Source organism: Heloderma suspectum, chromosome 4 (genome assembly GCF_057233095.1).
Source record: "Heloderma suspectum isolate Gila_16-S chromosome 4, 16-S_ref, whole genome shotgun sequence".
NCBI lineage: Eukaryota > Metazoa > Chordata > Lepidosauria > Squamata > Helodermatidae > Heloderma > Heloderma suspectum.
The window spans coordinates 140,403,342-140,420,197 of NC_139461.1; the positions used below are offsets into that span (position 1 = coordinate 140,403,342).

Below are 16,856 nucleotides of genomic sequence, written 5' to 3' on the forward strand. Positions count from 1 at the left end.
TAAATCGTCACGTAGCCTATCACGGGTGACTTAAAAAAAAAAAAAAGCACGTACGGATAATGGTGGCCCCCATAGGGAGCCGCCATTCGCGTTCCTTGTTTGGTCGCTGTAGTCTACGTAAATCTTTACGTAGACTACGGCGAAAATAAGGGAATGCAAATAGCATTGCCCTTATTTTCGCCGTAGTCTACGTAATCTTTACGTAGACTACAGCGACCAAATAAGGAACGGGAATGGCGGCTCCCTATGGGGGCCGCCATCATCCGTACGCGCTTTTTTTTTTTTAAAGTCACCCGTGATAGGCTATGTGACGATTTACGTAGCCTGTCACGGCTGACTTTGCAGATCTAGCCGTGATAGGCTACGTTAATCGTCACGTAGCCTATCACGGGGGCGTTGTTTTTTTTTCTTTTATTGGAATGGCAGCGGCAGCTGGTCAAAAGACCGGCTGCCGCTCCCGCCCCAGACGAAGACCCGACGAACTGCCGGCCGGACCCGCCGCCGGGAGCAACATTCGCCAAAGGTAAGTCCCATCCGGGGGGGGGGGCGGAGAATTTCTCCCCGAAACTTGTTCGGGGGGCCGAACACGTTGGTGCTCGGCCCCCCGAAGTTTCGGGGAGAAATTCTCCAACATCCCTAGGCGCCTGGGTTCCACCCTGACAGCAGGCAAGGTCTCCAAGTGCTTCCAAAGTTCTATGTGATGCCATGGAGGAGAGACTGCCCTCTCCTGAGCCTGGAACTCAGGAGGAGGGCATGTCTGACTTTATGCTCAGCTTCAGGGATTATTAATGGCAACCACAAGTGATGGCTGTCTACCAGGAACAGCCAAAATTTGTGGACCACTGCCAAATACCCTGGAGAATTACTACCAACCAGAGCACTAAGTTAGATGGACTGATGATCTAACTGGGTATAAGGGATTCCATATATCTGTGATGGCTCATTTACATGTACATATGACTACTTGGCATTCCAGTATGTGTGAATCAACCTTGTTCATACCCTAGAGGGTAGTGTGGTAATCTGTTTTTAAAAGCTGACATTAAAGCCTGCTGACATCACTTTGGTCCCACCCACACACCCCAATCCAATAACTCAATTGGAAGGACTGAAGTACCTCTACGCACCTTCAGAGAAAGTTTGTGTGACAGCCGCTGCTTTCCATTCACTGGGAGTGCAGAACAATCATAATTTTCTTCCATCTTGCTATGACCCATTCTGTTCCATTCAAACCATAAGAAAAGACGGAGGAGGGAGAAGTAGCACCAATGGTCCATTTGGACAATGGCCATGCATTCAGGCATGCGTGGACAGGCTTTGCACAACCTTGTGACATGTGAGCTGAGGAAGCCCAGCTCAGCATGGGGATGACCCCAGTCAGTCATTTATCTCAGATATGATTTCCAGAACCAATCCAGACCCCCTGGAACGTAGCAGGTCCTGTTTCCATCCTGAAAGCTATTCTGCCTTAAGAACTGGAATATTTGCTTTAGGTCCAAATTCCCCTGTATCCCAAGCCATAGGTTTGCCTGGATGTAAAAACATGTTCTTTGCGTTTACCCTGATTTTTCCCCACATCACCACCTTCTGGAGAGTGTATAAAGATGTTAGTAACAGCCACATGTTGGAATCCTTGGTGTTGTGTTTTGTAAGTTGATATGGCAACACAATAACAAGTAAGAGGCGTTCTTTCAGACACAGACTTCGGAGACCCCAAGAGCTACTAGATGCTTGACCCAGAGGGCAAATGAGCATTTGGCCTTATATTAGGAAATGTAAAATCATAGTGGTTAGTGGTGGAAAAGACCTATTAGCTCATCCAGTGTCTCTCTTTGCCAAATTAGAAGTGTTTCTTTTGGTAGGGTTTGTGGTGCTGTGACAAATTCCATTTTAGAATTCCCAATTTGCTATGATTACCCTAGTGCTTAATATGAAATAGACTGATGCATCATACTATTAGGAAGTGGTTGTTTTAAATTAGAGTAAATGCTCTTAGGGCAGAAATACACTCTAAAAGGAACAGAGGGCTGCCTCCAAAACCAGCGGCCGGATCTCAAGGGTCGCCCCCCAACCCTATAATGTCTAACACAATTTAAGACGCTGAACTGCAGACTGGAAGGTCGGCAGGTCAGCAGTTCGAGACCCGAGTGCTGCGTGACGGAGTGAGCTCCCGTCTTCAGTCCCAGCTTCTGCCAACCTAGCAGTTCGAAAGCAAGAAATTGCAAGTAGATAAATAGGTACTGCCTCGGCGGGAAAGGTAACAGCGTTCCGTGCACCTCGGTGTTCAGTCATGCCGGCCACATGACCACGGAAGCGTCTTCGGACAGCACTGGCTCTTTGGCTTAGAAACGGGGGTGAGCACCGCACCCTAGAGTTGGACACGACTGGTTGGGGACACCTTTACCTTTTACCTAATAGTATTATGCTCAGCTCCCACTAACAGCAGCCAGTGATATGGAATGAGGGCAGGGGGAAATTCAGCATAATGATGAAGGGAAACAGGATCAGTTTTGCCAGACCTTAAAAACACTTTTGGGAACAGGCCCCTGTTCCCTTTCACATGTTATTTGCACTTCTTTTAATTTCAGTTGCACATGTTCCATTTTCACTGAAGATGCTTAACTTGTCTTGCTTAGCAGTCACATTGCTTGTGTTTCATGCTCTTATTACAAGCCTGTGCAAAATGCCAAGCCAAACACAGCCCACCAGCCATGTATGACTGTCCCATCAGGGGATTGAGAATGTGTGCCTGGGATTGCAAAATCAGGAGGGGCTGTCAAGCATCAGATAGCCGGAATATATGGCTGGCGGGATGCAGTGAGTTTGGTGGGTCACAAACTGCAAGCCTGGCTGAGCTTGCTTAAAGCTGGAATTGCTTTCCTTTTGTGTTGTTCTCTGTACCCTTTCCTGAAATTGAATCTGATGAACTGGGTGGTGGGTGGGATGGAGAAGCATACTCGAAACTACTTATTCACGGCTATGTGGAATAATGAGCTAGAAAACCTTGAGGAAGGCTTCTGTCTTAAGTGACTCTCATTGGCTACTAGAATTCGAAGTGGTGGTGTGAGATTTAAATATCCCACCCAAACACCCACTTGGTCTTCTTCCAACCCAGTCATATGATACTTTGCAAATGATCCCTGCCCCGTACCCTGTTGTATGTTAAGGGCTGGCCTTCCTTTCAGTGGTGAACTATGATAATATGATGATATGAACCACCCAAATTTAAAAATCCCCCCGCCATCTTTCTATGAACTGCAGTCTGTCTCTTTCTAATCAGCTGTTCGTAATTCATCTATAACTTTTAACATGCAAAATTACAACATTTCTGTCCAGTGGAGACATAACTGCTGGCTCTCTGTTGCACCATGGTTTGCGAATCCAGAGCCAGCCTTATACCCGCTGGCCTCGGTGGAGCAAACTGTTGTCCTCTTCTGCAACCTGTAACCATGTTACATCCGCTTTTGCACTAAACAATGCTCAGTGTAGATGTATAGCTGTCCGCCTTCCTAATCATGGGTAGGAAATAGGGCTTACATGTTCCCCCTCCCTTTTCCCTCTCACATGGCATTATTTCCTGCTCTCCCAGGTTCAGAGCAAGCTATGGCTAGCATCACTCTCACTGGCAGTTTTCACTAACCAGAGGTAGTGGCCAACCAGAGTATGCAAAACTGCTTCTACTCATGCTTGCAAACCATGGTTCGATGCCAGCTATGCCAACTTAGCAAAAATGCCTGTGAAGACATAAGGCCTCCTCATTGCCCCATTTGCAGGTGGTAAAATGGGAGGGGGCATTTCAACATTTTGAGGAGTGGACAGGAGCAAAAGCCAGGCAAAATCTGACTGAATTTATCACTGGTGGCAGGCAGCATTACTGCATGTGGCTACCGCTGTTTTTTGTCCCTTTATAACGATGCTCCATGAAGATGTTGTATCATTCTAAGGAGAGTTCTGTGTTTAACAAAAGGACAGTTGTCAGACACCGAGAGGAGTGCTACTACCATGAAAAGCACAGCAGAGCAAAAAGGCAGGAGTGGTTTGAGGTCATCTTTCACACCCACACCCAAATTCAAACAGTGTTTGCTATAGTCAATTTTCAGCTCAGCATTAAAAGTTTCCCATAGTTAAGCTCCAAAAATGAAAGGAAGAGATGAATGCTTGCACAAGATAGGAAGAGTGTATGACTCCATGGGTACTTCAGGTCCCCTAACCATGGTTAGGAGACTGAGCAGCATGGCACCTACACCAGGGTTATGTTGCCCTTAACTTGGGTTTGCAAATCCATTTCAAATGCTGGTTTCAAATTCTGGTTGACACAAGCCCTGTTCAGGTGCTGCACCGGAACAGGTTACATAAACACCTGTAAGGGGCATGGGGCTGCACCTGCTGGCCATGCCCCCAATTTCTCTTTGTACACTGACCCCGTGCTTTTAGTCCTTGACCGTCCCATGTTGAAGAGGATGGTCTAAAGGGGGCTTCCTCTAGGCGTGTTTGCTTGAACTTAAGTAGAAGCATCCACATGATCAGGAACCCTGATGAAGCAAGCTTCCAAGACATATAGAAGCTTCTCTTTGCATTCGAGGGCATGCGAGGGGAACCCCATTCAGATCTTCCTCTCAACACAGGAAGGCCAAGAAATGGGTGGCTGGGGACATGGATATTGGCAGTGGGGATGCTGTGTGCAGCTCTGTGCCTCTTGCACGTGTAACAGCTGAACAGGGTTACAGAAACCCTGGTTAGTGTCAATCATAGTTCACATCAGTGTAGATGTAACACCAAATCAGGTATGTTGAGCCTCTTTCAGCCTGAGGGCCAAATTCCAGTTGAAAGAAGCTCCTGGGGGAGCACTAAACCATTGTTAACATTGACAATGTAAGGGGGGATTTGTTCCATAAAGGGGAAGAGGCAAGGTGTATCCACTAAGCTGGTTTCTGGCTTGCAAATCATGGTTTGCAGGGAGGGAGCCAGCATTATGTCTTAATGGGACCTCTGTTTTCTAAAAACTGCTGTATAGGTGTGGTTGGAAGCTCAGCATGGGAAGAGAGCTAAAAGAAACAGTCTCCTGAAAGGTTATCAAAAGTCACTGGTCTTATTTTTAATGATGTGGGTTTTTTTCTAGTCCGGCTTGATAAGGACAGAGGAGACTGATTACTTGCTGAAACCACTACCTCCAAATATTGCACTTAAACATAACTTCTCTGCTACTCGGGGCCACCGCTCCCACGTACTGTATAAGAGATCTACTGAGCCTCGGCTGGCAATCGATAACGAGGTAACTGTGAATGATGAGAGGCAAAGGGAACTGGAAGCTCACAATAATGTTTTTCAAGAAGCCCGGCGTCATCGCAATTCTGAACGGCAGCAAAAACGGCACTTTTGTGGGAGGCGCAAGAAATGTATGTAAGGACAGAGTTCCCCCTGTCCCTTCCATTAATTGCACTATCTGTGTTGCTGTTGTTAAGGTTGTTCATTTGCAGTTCAGTTCTGCTTTTCCATTAAATGGATGTCTTCACAAGTAAGAGCTAGGAACTGAACTTAAGCTGAACACTTTGGATCCAAACGTCTGATATTGGCATTTACGGTATGGCTTTAAATGTCTGCCTCTACCAAATTTCATATCAGCTGTACAAGCAAACACCTCTGATAGCTCCTGTAGTCTAAGCCCTGTTGCCATGATCTGTGGAATTAGTGCTTCACTGCCCCAGTTCTTTGTTCCTAATGGTAGTACTGTAAAAGGCTGATGTTCCTTAATTGTATGAATCGTCATGTGGATGCACATTCACGACTTGCTTCATCCCAGCCTTATCCCCGGGCCTGCCACCTTAATTATGGCCTTAAAAAAACTGTGTGTGTTTATATCCACATCTGTGTATTTGCTGATCCTTTCTTAAACATCTTTGGCACAGCTCAGCCAGACTTAAGCCTTTTTGAGACCATTAACTTGGATGGCTTTGAAAGGGGGTTAGACAAATTCCTGGAGGAGAAGGCTATCAGTGGCTACTAGTCCTGATTGTTATGTGCTACCTCCGCTATCAGAGGCAGTGAGCCTATGTACACCAGTTGCTGGGGAACATGGGCAGGAGGTGCTCTTGCACTCGTGTCCTGCTTGTCGTTTCCTGGTCGACAGCTAGTTGGCCACTGTGTGAACGGAATGCTGGACTAGATGGACCCTTGGTCTGAACCAGCATAGCTCTTCTTATGTTCTTAAACAGGACAGAGGTAAGCCAGTTTAAAGCAGCTTAAATCAATGGGACTTAAAAATGCTAAACTTCAGTTGGATTATGCTGTTGATTTCACTTGGTGCATTAGGCATGTGCTTACATCTCTCCTGTTTAAAACAATGGATTATGAAGGTGCTCAACTCTGGCTGGATTGTGCCCCTCGTTTCCTCCATCATCATCATCATCGCAACATTCAGTGCCTTTTGCCTGCCTTGCAGTCGCACAATTTTTGTCAACTTTTGAAAGCATGTAGGAATGCAGCCTCTGCGCGCATAGCCTAAGCACACCCCAACAGGGCTTATTCTTCTATTACCAGAGCAGTGTAATGTCTGTCTTTCCACGACTCCACCCCATACTGCTCCAGTAACATCTGCATATGGGAAATGCAGTCACGTGGGAATGGCCAGTGATGTTCTGTGCACTTAATGCACAAAGCACTGGATGGGAAACAAGGGCCAAAAGGAGAGAGCAGAATGTTAATAATTACAGTGGTGTGCTGGAGCAGCCATGCAAGACCTCCCTAAAAAAAATGACTCGCTGCACACCATGTTCTTGTCACATGTACCTGATCCTCTTCCAGGGCTGCAAATATCCAAAGGCCTTTCCCAACTCTAATACATGAGGTCCTTTATTTCATGGTTGGGGAACCTCAGGCCAGAGGGGCCAAATCTGCCCTGTTAGGGTTCCCTAGATGGCCATGCCCCCTTCCCCCCAAAAAAATCTGGTATTTCCTGGCCTTTGTGCAGTTTTTTCTCCATTCTAAAAGTGCCTCTCTAAGTCTTAGTTACTGGCAGTGAGAGCATTAAGCTAAAACGTGGTGGTAATTTTGGCATTTGGCTCTGCCTCTTTTGCCTTCAGTCCCACCTACCACTGGAATGTGGCCCCGAAGACCTCCTCTGAAATTGAATTTGGCCCATGGGCTGGAAGAGGTTCCACACCCTTCCTTTAACTGGAGGTACTGAGTAGAGATGTAAAATTTCTGGAAATTTTGAGGCCATGGGGGAAAAACCTGTTTTCTTTCTGTATTTTTTTCAGGAAAAATGGGAAATTTTGGAAAAATTGAAAAAGAGGCAATACTTCTTTTGTTAGTGCTCTTTACAGATCTAAAGTCACTTTGTTGCTTTACAATAGCCTTCCCCAACCTGGTGCCTTCTAGATATTTTGGACTTCATCTCCCATCACCCTCAGGCAGCATGTGCAATGGTCAGGAATGCTGGGCACTGTAGTCCAAAACATCTGGAGGCACTGGGTTGGGGAGGGCTGCTTTCTCTTCCTCAAGTTATTTATGTAGGACTTAGCTTGCTCATAAAATTATCATTATATTTTAAAACTTTTTAAATTCAACTCAGTTAGTACATTTGTAATTATTGTCTGAATAGATTAGAACTACATTAAATGACTGCTACAGCATCAGAAGCACAGGACTCTATAGAAAAAAGTCCAAACTGTCAAGAATGCCCATTTAGTGACAAGAATGCACAATGGTGACTCTACTCACATGTTGGGAAACTGAGCAGAAATGTCTATCAGTAAAATATCCTTTAGATCAATAATTTTAATAAGCAGTGAAAGAAATAATTATTCTGGGAATCTTACAGAGAGGATTAAAAAATATTTTTCCCCGTGGCTTCCTTATTTCCAGACATTTTATATCTCTAGTCTTTCTATAAAAGTCTTCTTATTACATAGTGTTTAGAAATCATTTTGCGGGGAGTAAAGGCTGGGTAACAATATATAAATACGTTGTCTTAAATTCTATAAGAAAATATTTCATAATCCAAGGCTGTTCAGTTTTTTCCAGTTTTTCAGAACCCCCCCCCCAAAAAAAAACAGTTCTCCGGGGGGGAAAAAAAGTTTTCCCCCCTAATTTTTCCAGTTTTTTCCCGGGCCTTCACATCTGTAGTACTGAGGGATCTGCATGCAAGCAGATGCTGTGCTGTGCCATTATGCTACAGTTTCTTTCCTCTCTGTGGGAGTTACTTTTATGGGTGCTTAGTATAATCTTGCTCACGTGTGTAGCCCATTTATTTGGTTTTACTGTGATGCACAGACACACCCACACCCTTTGGGTTTCACTTGGACATCTCCTGTCTTGCCTCTTGCAGATATGCCCCAACCTCCAGGCGGAGACACCTACATCTTACCGGACGAGTATAAACACTTGCTGCGAAACAAGCGCTCCCTTCTGAAGGCCCACAGGAACAAAGAGCTGAACGTTGAGACCTTAGTGGTGGCTGACAAAAAGATGATGCAGAACCACGGCCACGGCAACATCACCACTTACGTCCTGACTATACTCAATATGGTAGGATGGGCTGTTTACTTGAGACAAGTTGGGGAATGAAAACGACACTGTAAGACTGTTCAGTCGTTACTTAGCTCTCTCCTCATGTCCCCCCAAGGATCCTTTCTAGGGTGAGACTGGGAGCATCCGATTTTTATGCCCTGTCCTCACACTGTGCACAGAAGTCAAGTCAAATGTTTGCTTAAAACCATTCATGATCACAGATATGAGGAAAGGATGCATCTATACACAAATCAGCCGACGAAATTTAATGTAGAAGGAAATTCAATATCATTATTTATCCTAAATGGTCCCCATCATATTGCATTTTCCAAAACAAACAGACATAATTCTTTGAGCAGCTAGAGCAAAATGGCAATTCCATATGTTGCATACTCATCAGATATCAAAGAACAGATTTGCTCAGCATCATTTGAAAATGAAAGATTGCCAAGGATTTCTTTCAAAAACGTTTCCCTTGGGGCAGTATATTAAGAGCAATATAATACATGGCATACATTCAGTATCCTCCACTTCTTCTTGGACACAAGTAGATAAGAGGCAATTAGCAAGAACTAACATCTCTTCTTCCTAAATATGCCAAAGCATCATAAGGATTACAAGGCATCGCATGTAATCACAAATCAGCAAATATTTGCCTCATGGCCCAGATGGGTAAGTCTGAAAAATTATTAGGGAGGCCCAAATTCAAATGCTTAAAACTGGGGGGGAAATGTGTTCCATGTACAATGTGATCCCTGGCTCACAAAATCATATGCCACAATACATTTGTTGGTCTTTAAGGCGCCACAGGACTCCTTGTTTTTGCTTACTCATAGATTTTTGTATTTAAATCAACAACAACGGTGCAATCCAGCAAAAGTCAAGCCATTAAGTCCCCCTGATTTTGGAGGGAGAATTAAGTCTGTGCAAGAACAGCCTCAGTGCTCATGAAAAACAAAGGTTTTGCTGCCTGCTCTTGTATCTTATTGCATGCTGAGCAGCATAACAAAGTCACATTAATGGTCAAGAAAGGACCAGGATACCATTTTCTCCCTTTCATTTATAACATCTGTCATTTCTTAACTTCCTCCTCTTTGCAACTTTGTCTACAGCCTGGGTGGCCGATGGTGATCACACAGCTATAGGTGATGAGTAGATCAGGAGTTTCCATGTGCGTTTGAATGCACAGTTTACCTGCATCTAAAATACAGACAGCAGCAGGAGAGTGGTGAAGTGTTGCCTCCTGCCCAGTTGGCTAGGATCCTGAGAGTCAAATACCATTTGAACAGAGCCTGGATTATGAGGTGTGTGCGTGCGAGTTAAAAGCTCTTAGCTGAAGTCCAAGCCCAGTCTCACTCTGTTCAGGCTGAGAACTTTTCTAGCTACCCCTGGTGAGGTACAGTGTGATGTAATGGATAGAGTCTCAGAACAGTGTTGAAAAGAACTGGGTTTAAATTTCCAATCAGCTATAAACCTCACTGGGTGAACTTGGGCAAGTCACTCTCAGCCTAATATTTTGTTTTATTGATTTTATTTTATTGATTTCATTTCTATACCACCCAATAGTTGAAGCTCTCTGGGCGGTTCACAGAAATTAAAACCACAGAGTGCAGCATAAAACAATAGAAAATATGAAAGCTTAAAACCACAATATAACAGTACATCCAAAATAAAACCTAGCAGCAATGCAGATATTTAAAATACAGATTTAATACACCAGAGCTAAAAGATTAGGAAGCTAAAATGCTAAAATACTGGGAGAAGAAAAAGGTCTTCACCTGGCGCCAGAAGGAGAACAACGTAGGCACCAGGCAAACCTCTCTAGGGAGTTCATTCCACAGCTGGGGTGCCACAGCAGAAAAGGCCCTCTTCCTGGTTGCCACCCGCCTCACTTCCTTTTGCGGGCGCTCACAGAGAAAACCCCCTGAGGATGTTCTTAGGGTCCAGACAGGTACATATGGGAGGAGGCGATCCTTCAGATAACCTGGCCCCAAGCCATTTAGGGCTTTGAATGTTAATACCAGCACTTTGAATCGGGCCCAGAAATGGACTGGCAGCTAGTGCATTTGGAAAAGTACTGGCATACTGTGATCTCGTTGGCCAGTCCCTGATATCAATCTTGCTGCCCTATTTTGGACTAGCTGAAGTTTCCATTTTCAAAGGCAGCCCCTCATAGAGGAAGGCAATGAAGATGATCAAGGGTCTGGAAAAAAAGCCCTATGAGGAGAGACGGGAAGAACTGGGCATGTTTAGCCTTGAGAAAAGAAGACTGAGGGGAGTTAGGATAGTGCTGTTCAAGTACTTGGAAGGTTGTCACAGAGAGGAAGGTCAGGATCTCTTCTCGATCATCCCAGTGTGCAGGACACGGAATAATGGGCTGAAGGTACAGGAAAGACAATGGAACCAATTCCCTAGGGAGGTGGTCGGCTCTCCCACACTGGAGACATTCAAGACAAGGCTGGACAGCCATCTGTCAGGGATGCTCTGACTTGTATTCCTGTATTGAGCAGGGGGTTGGACTCGATGGTCTTACAGAATCTATGATTCTATTAGGGATGGGGGAGAATTTCTCTCCGAAACTTCGGGGGGCCGAGTGCCAACGCATTCGGTCCTCCGAAGGTTCGGGGAGAAATTCTCCGCCACCCCCTGCCCCCCCCCGATGGGACTTACCTTTCACGAATGTCGCTCCCGGTGGCGGGTCCTGGCAGCAGTTCGGCAGGTCTTCGTCAGGGGCGGGGGTGGCAGCCGGTCTTTCGACCGGCTGCTGCCGCCACCATTACAAGAAAAGTAAAAAAAAAAACGCCCCTGTGATAGGCTACGTAACGATTAACGTAGCCTATCACGGCTAGATTTGCAAAGTCAGCCGCGATAGGCTACGTTAATCGTCACGTAGCCTATCACGGGTGACTTTGGGAAAAAAAAAACCGCGTACGCTAATGGCGGCCCCCATAGGGAGCCGCCATTCGCGTTCTTTATTTGGTCCCTGTAGTCTATGTAAATCTTTATGTAGGCTACAGGGACCAAATAAGGAACGCAAATGGCGGCTCCCTATGGGGGCCGCCATTTACGTACGCGCTTTTTTTTTTTCAAAGTCACCCGTGATAGGCTACGTGACGATTAACGTAGCCTATCACGGCTGACTTTGCAGATCTAGCCGTGATAGGCTACGTATATCGTTACGTAGCCTATCACGGGGCTTTTTTCTTCTTCTTCTTTTGAAGTTCGCGGCTGGGGAGACGGGGTGCTTCTCCCCGGCCTGAATTTCGTCCGGGCGAGGCGGGAAGCCTCCTTCCCCGGCCTGAACTTCGGGGGGAGAAGCGAAGCGCCTCCCCCCCACCGTGAAGCAAGCTGCGAGACCAGGTAAGTGACTTTCGTACATCCCTAGATTCTATGTATAACGCATTGCAGTAATCCTGATGAGAGGTTATCAGAGCATGGATAACTGTAGCTAGGCTGTCTCTGTCCAGATAAGGGCATAATTGGTATACCAGCCTAAGCTGATAAAAAGTGTTCCGTGGCACTGAGTTCACCTGTGCCTCAAGTGACAGTTCTGGGTCCAAGAGCACCTTAATAGCTCATTTCACATGCCAGCAAGGTTATTCTCAAAATCCTACAAGCTAGGCTTCAGCAGTATGTGAACCGAGAACTACCGGAAGTACAAGCAGGGTTTTGAAGAGGCAGAGGAACTAGAGATCAAATCGCCAGCATTTTCTGGATCATGGAGAAAGCAAGAGAATTCCAGAAAAACGTCTATTTCTGCTTCATTGACTACGCTAAAGCCTTTGATTGTGTGGATCACAACAAACTGTGGCAAATTCTTAAAGAGATGGGAGTACCAGACCACCTTACCTGTCTCTTGAGAAACCTGTACGAGGGTCAAGAAGCAACAGTAAGAACCGGACATGGAACAACCGATTGGTTCAAAATTGGGAAAGGAGTACGACAAGGCTGTATATTGTCGCCCTGCTTATTTAATTTATATGCAGAGTATATCATGAGAAACGCCGGGTTGGATGAATCACAGGTCGGAATTAAGATTGCCGGGAGAATGATCAACAACCTCAGATACACAGATGATACCAGCCTAATGGCAGAAAGCGAAGAGGATCTCAAGTGCCTCTTGTTGAGGGTGAAAGAGGAGAGTGCAAAAGCTGGTTTGAAACTCAACATTAAAAAAACTCAGATCATGGCATCTGGCCCCATCACTTCCTGGCATGTAGAAGGGGAAGAAATGGAAGCCATGACAGATTTTACTTTCTTGGGCTCCAAGATCACCACAGACAGTGACTGTAGCCATGAAATTAAAAGACGCTTGCTCCTTGGGAGGAAAGCTATGGCAAACCTAGACAGCATAGTAAGAAGCAGAGACATCACCTTGCCGACAAAGGTCCGTCTAATCAAAGCTATGGTTTTCCCAGTAGTAATGTATGGCTGTGAGAGCTGGACTATAAGGAAGGCTGAGCGCCGAAGAATTGATGCCTTTGACCTGCGGTGCTGAGAAGACTGTTACAAGTCTGCTGGACTGCAAGGAGGTCAAATCAGTCAATCCTAAAGGAAATCAACCCTGACTGTGCTCATTGGAAGGACAGATACTGAAGCTGAAGCTCAAATATTTTGGCCACCTCATGCGAAGAGAAAAGTCACTGGAAAAGACCCTGATGCTGGGAAAGATTGAAGGCAACAGGAGAAGGGGACGGCAGAGAATGAGATGGCTAGATAGCATCACGGATGCAATGAATATGAACTTGAGCACGCTCCGGGAGAGAGCGGAGGACAGGAAGGCCTGGCGTGCTGTGGTCCATGGGGTCACGAAGAGTCGGACACGACTTAACGACTGAACAACAACAATAGACCTCAAAGGGTTGCTGTCAGATGAAGGGATGGGGGTGGTAGAGCCAGATATGCTATTTTGGAGAGAAGGAAGGGGATTAAAATGTAATAATGGAATAGATGTGTGTCTTTTCTAACAAAAACTTACAAAGGTAAACTGGCTGTAAACAGCAAGTGCCACATTTGGATTCTTCATGCTTTGTTGCATGTTTGGTCTAGTTAATATTTAGTTTCCCTGAGAGCCGAGCAATGAAATTGTGCAAGATGGACATAAAAGTTAATGAACCACAAATGTTGTCCTCTTGTTGCACATTGTTTTGTGTTCTACATCCCTGAAATAACGCGTGCCTATCAATCCTGTTTTGTACAAGGGGACTTATTTTGATGCAAGCTTCACTCAAGCAAATAAATCGTGATTATTATTTTTTTAAGTATGGGCATGATCCAGGAAAAGTCAAGTGCATGTACGTCCCTTTGATTAAGCATGTCTTCAGGGCTGGCCCAGTCATAGAAGCAAACTAGGCAATCACCTGGGATGCCAGAGTTCCACGGGTGCCTGCCTGCCTTATCTATGTAAATATATTGGAGAAAGAACCAGTGGCTGCATTTTGAGGAGCCCACCGAAGGCAGGCTAGCAGCTCATCAGCTGACTGATAATCCACTCCATTCCAGGGAACATGTTCAAGAACTTTGTGGTCATCGTGAGCCACTCTCAGGTGTAGACATAATCGTACAGGTGAGGGAATACAGAAGTGGAAAGACATTATACATTAAAATGCAGAAAAGGTACCTTGATCAACTCTTGATCATTTAATGTGCTTTTGTTAATTCTGCTCAGAAGTCTTGAGGCACCTTAAAGTCTAACATGTTTATTGTAGCATAAGCTTTCTTGGGGCATTTGCATAAGCAAAGTTTCTTGTGTGATAAAAAATAGGCATGGGCATATTTGGAAGCCTCTTTTGGTGAAGATGTGATTGCAAGATGAAATCACAGAAGTGTATTCAGTGATGGTACTGACCTAATAGGCTCCAACAGCTTGATTTTTGTGTTTTCTTTTAGGTTTCTGCTCTGTTCAGAGACGGAACCATTGGAGGCAATATTAACATTGCAGTTGTTGGTTTGATACTTTTGGAAGAAGAGCAGGTATAATGAATATGACATCAAATTTTTATTTAATAATTAAACTTGGAATAATTAAACTTGTTTTTCTTTTACTATTACAAGATACTTTTACAATAATAGAAGAGGATGTAACTCAGTGGTAGAACAGAACTGCAGGCAGAAGGTCTTGGGTTCAGTGTCTGGCATCAGTTAAAAGAATTCCAGGTAGCAGGTATGGAAAAGAACCTCTACCTGAGACCCTGGAGAACGGCCAGTCAGACTAGACTTATTTATTTATTTATTTACTCACTCACTCACTCTCCCACCTCTCTTCCATCTTGGAACTCAAGGTGGCTACATGTGGTTCCCAGGTGGTCTCCCCTCCAAGCACTGACCAGACCCAAACCTGCTTAGCTTCAGCATGGTGGCTGCCTCGTGTGCCTTCAGACTGTGCCCTGGGACTGAGCTATACTGAGCTAGATGGACTAGTGGTTTGACTCTGTGTAAGGCAGCTTCGTATTCATACATGTATGTGTGTGTTTGTTTTTGTGTGTGTATACACACGCACGTACACATACGTAGAGTGCAAATGGCACTCTAGAGAGAATGAGCACATGGAGTGGGGTGGTCAGGGATTGCTCCTCTTGGCCTCCATCCCCAGAGCGTCAGTCCGTTCACCTGCACAGAGGCTAAACTGTATAAGTTGTCCCCTGTTGCCTGGGAATTATGGGAGTTGCAGTCCAACACATCCCCTCCCAGAGTGCCATGGTCCTCCTGATTTGAATCAGGGCCATGTGCACTTACATGAGACTAAAAAGTAAGACAAGTCTCAGCTACAGCCTACACCAGGAATGGGCAACTTGTGGCCCTCCAGATGTTTTGGCCTACAGCTCCCTTTGGCCTTAGCCAGAATAATCAATGGTGAAGGATCATGGGAGTTGTAGGCCAAAACACTTGGAGGGTCACAAGTTGCCCATCCCTGTGCTACGTGATTAGCATAACATATAGTTTGGCTCTAAGTTCCAAAGCAGCAGTCGAAGTTCAGGAGAGCCAGAAGCGAGCCGAGTAATCCAGGGCAGGCTAGGAGGTGACGTTCTAAAGGCGGCAGCGGCTGTGTGGGAGAAGGAAGGTAGGCTCCTCTCCAGTGAGACTGGAGAGACTGAAGATCACACTCTGAGGTTGGGGTTTTATAAGGCTTGGTGGAGCTAGATTGGTCGTTGGAGTCAGCTGACTGAGCGCTGTTACAGCCAAGATGATGCCCTTACGGAACACTGGACAGTCTTCCAGGCTTGTGAGAGAAATGCATCCCTGGTGGTGCAGCACTAAGCCACTCGAGCCTGGCTTCTGGGAGCCCTGGCGCGAGACCTCCAGCTTAGTTCTTTGCACCCTCCCCTGCCCCCCCCGCCCCCAACCTTCCCCCTTTCAAGCTCAAATCACCCTGCCTTTTCCTGTCAGTCTTACTTATGGTTGAAGGTTGAGCCAACTTCATAGTTAGCTCTAACCAGTATGGTGTCTGTGTGTCCTCTTTTACAGAGGACATTCCTCTGCTTGAAGGGCTGTTAGGCGACAGTCCTGTATTTGAAGGCACCCTCTGTTTGAAGGGCTGTCTCAGTCCAAGGCCAGTTTAAAGATAAAGAATTATAGGGAGGGAGAACAGGGGGCTTTATGTTGCCCATCAACAGTTAGGATCCGGACACTAGACTGAAGAGGCACACAGCTGACCTGGTCACAGTCTTTCGCAGCAGTAAAGAGGTCTCCCCCTGTCTACCCCTTCTTCACCCACAGTCTTTCGCACCCTAGGAAGATGTATTGTATTTTTATTTAAATTATATTTCTGAATTTGCATCCATAATATAAATGAGCACATGCAAAATTTATGCAAATCTATGGGCTCTTTTGTCCTCTCTTTTCTGGTGATGCATTTCCTCTCATTTGGCAGTGCGTAGCTGGCCACCCTACTAACCAGAGGTTGATTTTAGCCAGAATTGCTAACTAGCTCCATGAAAAGCAGCCCCTGGTTATCATGAACCATGGTTAACCGTGGTGCAAACATAACCATGGGGGAAAGTATACCTGTGGGAAGGGGGGGAATACATGATCCCACAGCCCCCTCCTGTTCCTCATCCTTGGCTATGTGATTGGGAGTGTTACATCTGCATAGCCCCACTAGGGCTGTGCTTTTATGGGTGGGAGAAGGGGGAAGGAAAGCCTGACTCTTTAATCTCCTTCAGTTGTCTTTAATGAGAGTGGTGCTAATAGGCACACTTTGATTCAGAATCAGAGCACAAGTCCGGAATGCCCAGTCAACTGCATGGAGACACTTAAACTCAGTGCTTTGAGGTACAGAACCATATCGTAGTCCCCCTCTGAAGCCATGAAAGAACAACTCCAGATTATCGCTGCTCCAGCAGTTACAA

General features: G+C 45.6%; 1 protein-coding gene across 1 annotated transcript in view; it reads left to right on the top strand.

Moving 5' to 3' along the window:
• The window catches only part of ADAMTS16 (ADAM metallopeptidase with thrombospondin type 1 motif 16), a 108,853-nt gene that overhangs the window by 13,898 nt on the left and 78,099 nt on the right, over positions 1-16,856 (top strand). The window contains exons 4-6 of the mRNA XM_084848157.1: positions 5,120-5,396; positions 8,327-8,526; positions 14,398-14,481. Coding sequence (XP_084704283.1) covers positions 5,120-5,396; positions 8,327-8,526; positions 14,398-14,481 — 561 coding nt within the window. The remainder of the gene's footprint in view (positions 1-5,119; positions 5,397-8,326; positions 8,527-14,397; positions 14,482-16,856) is intronic.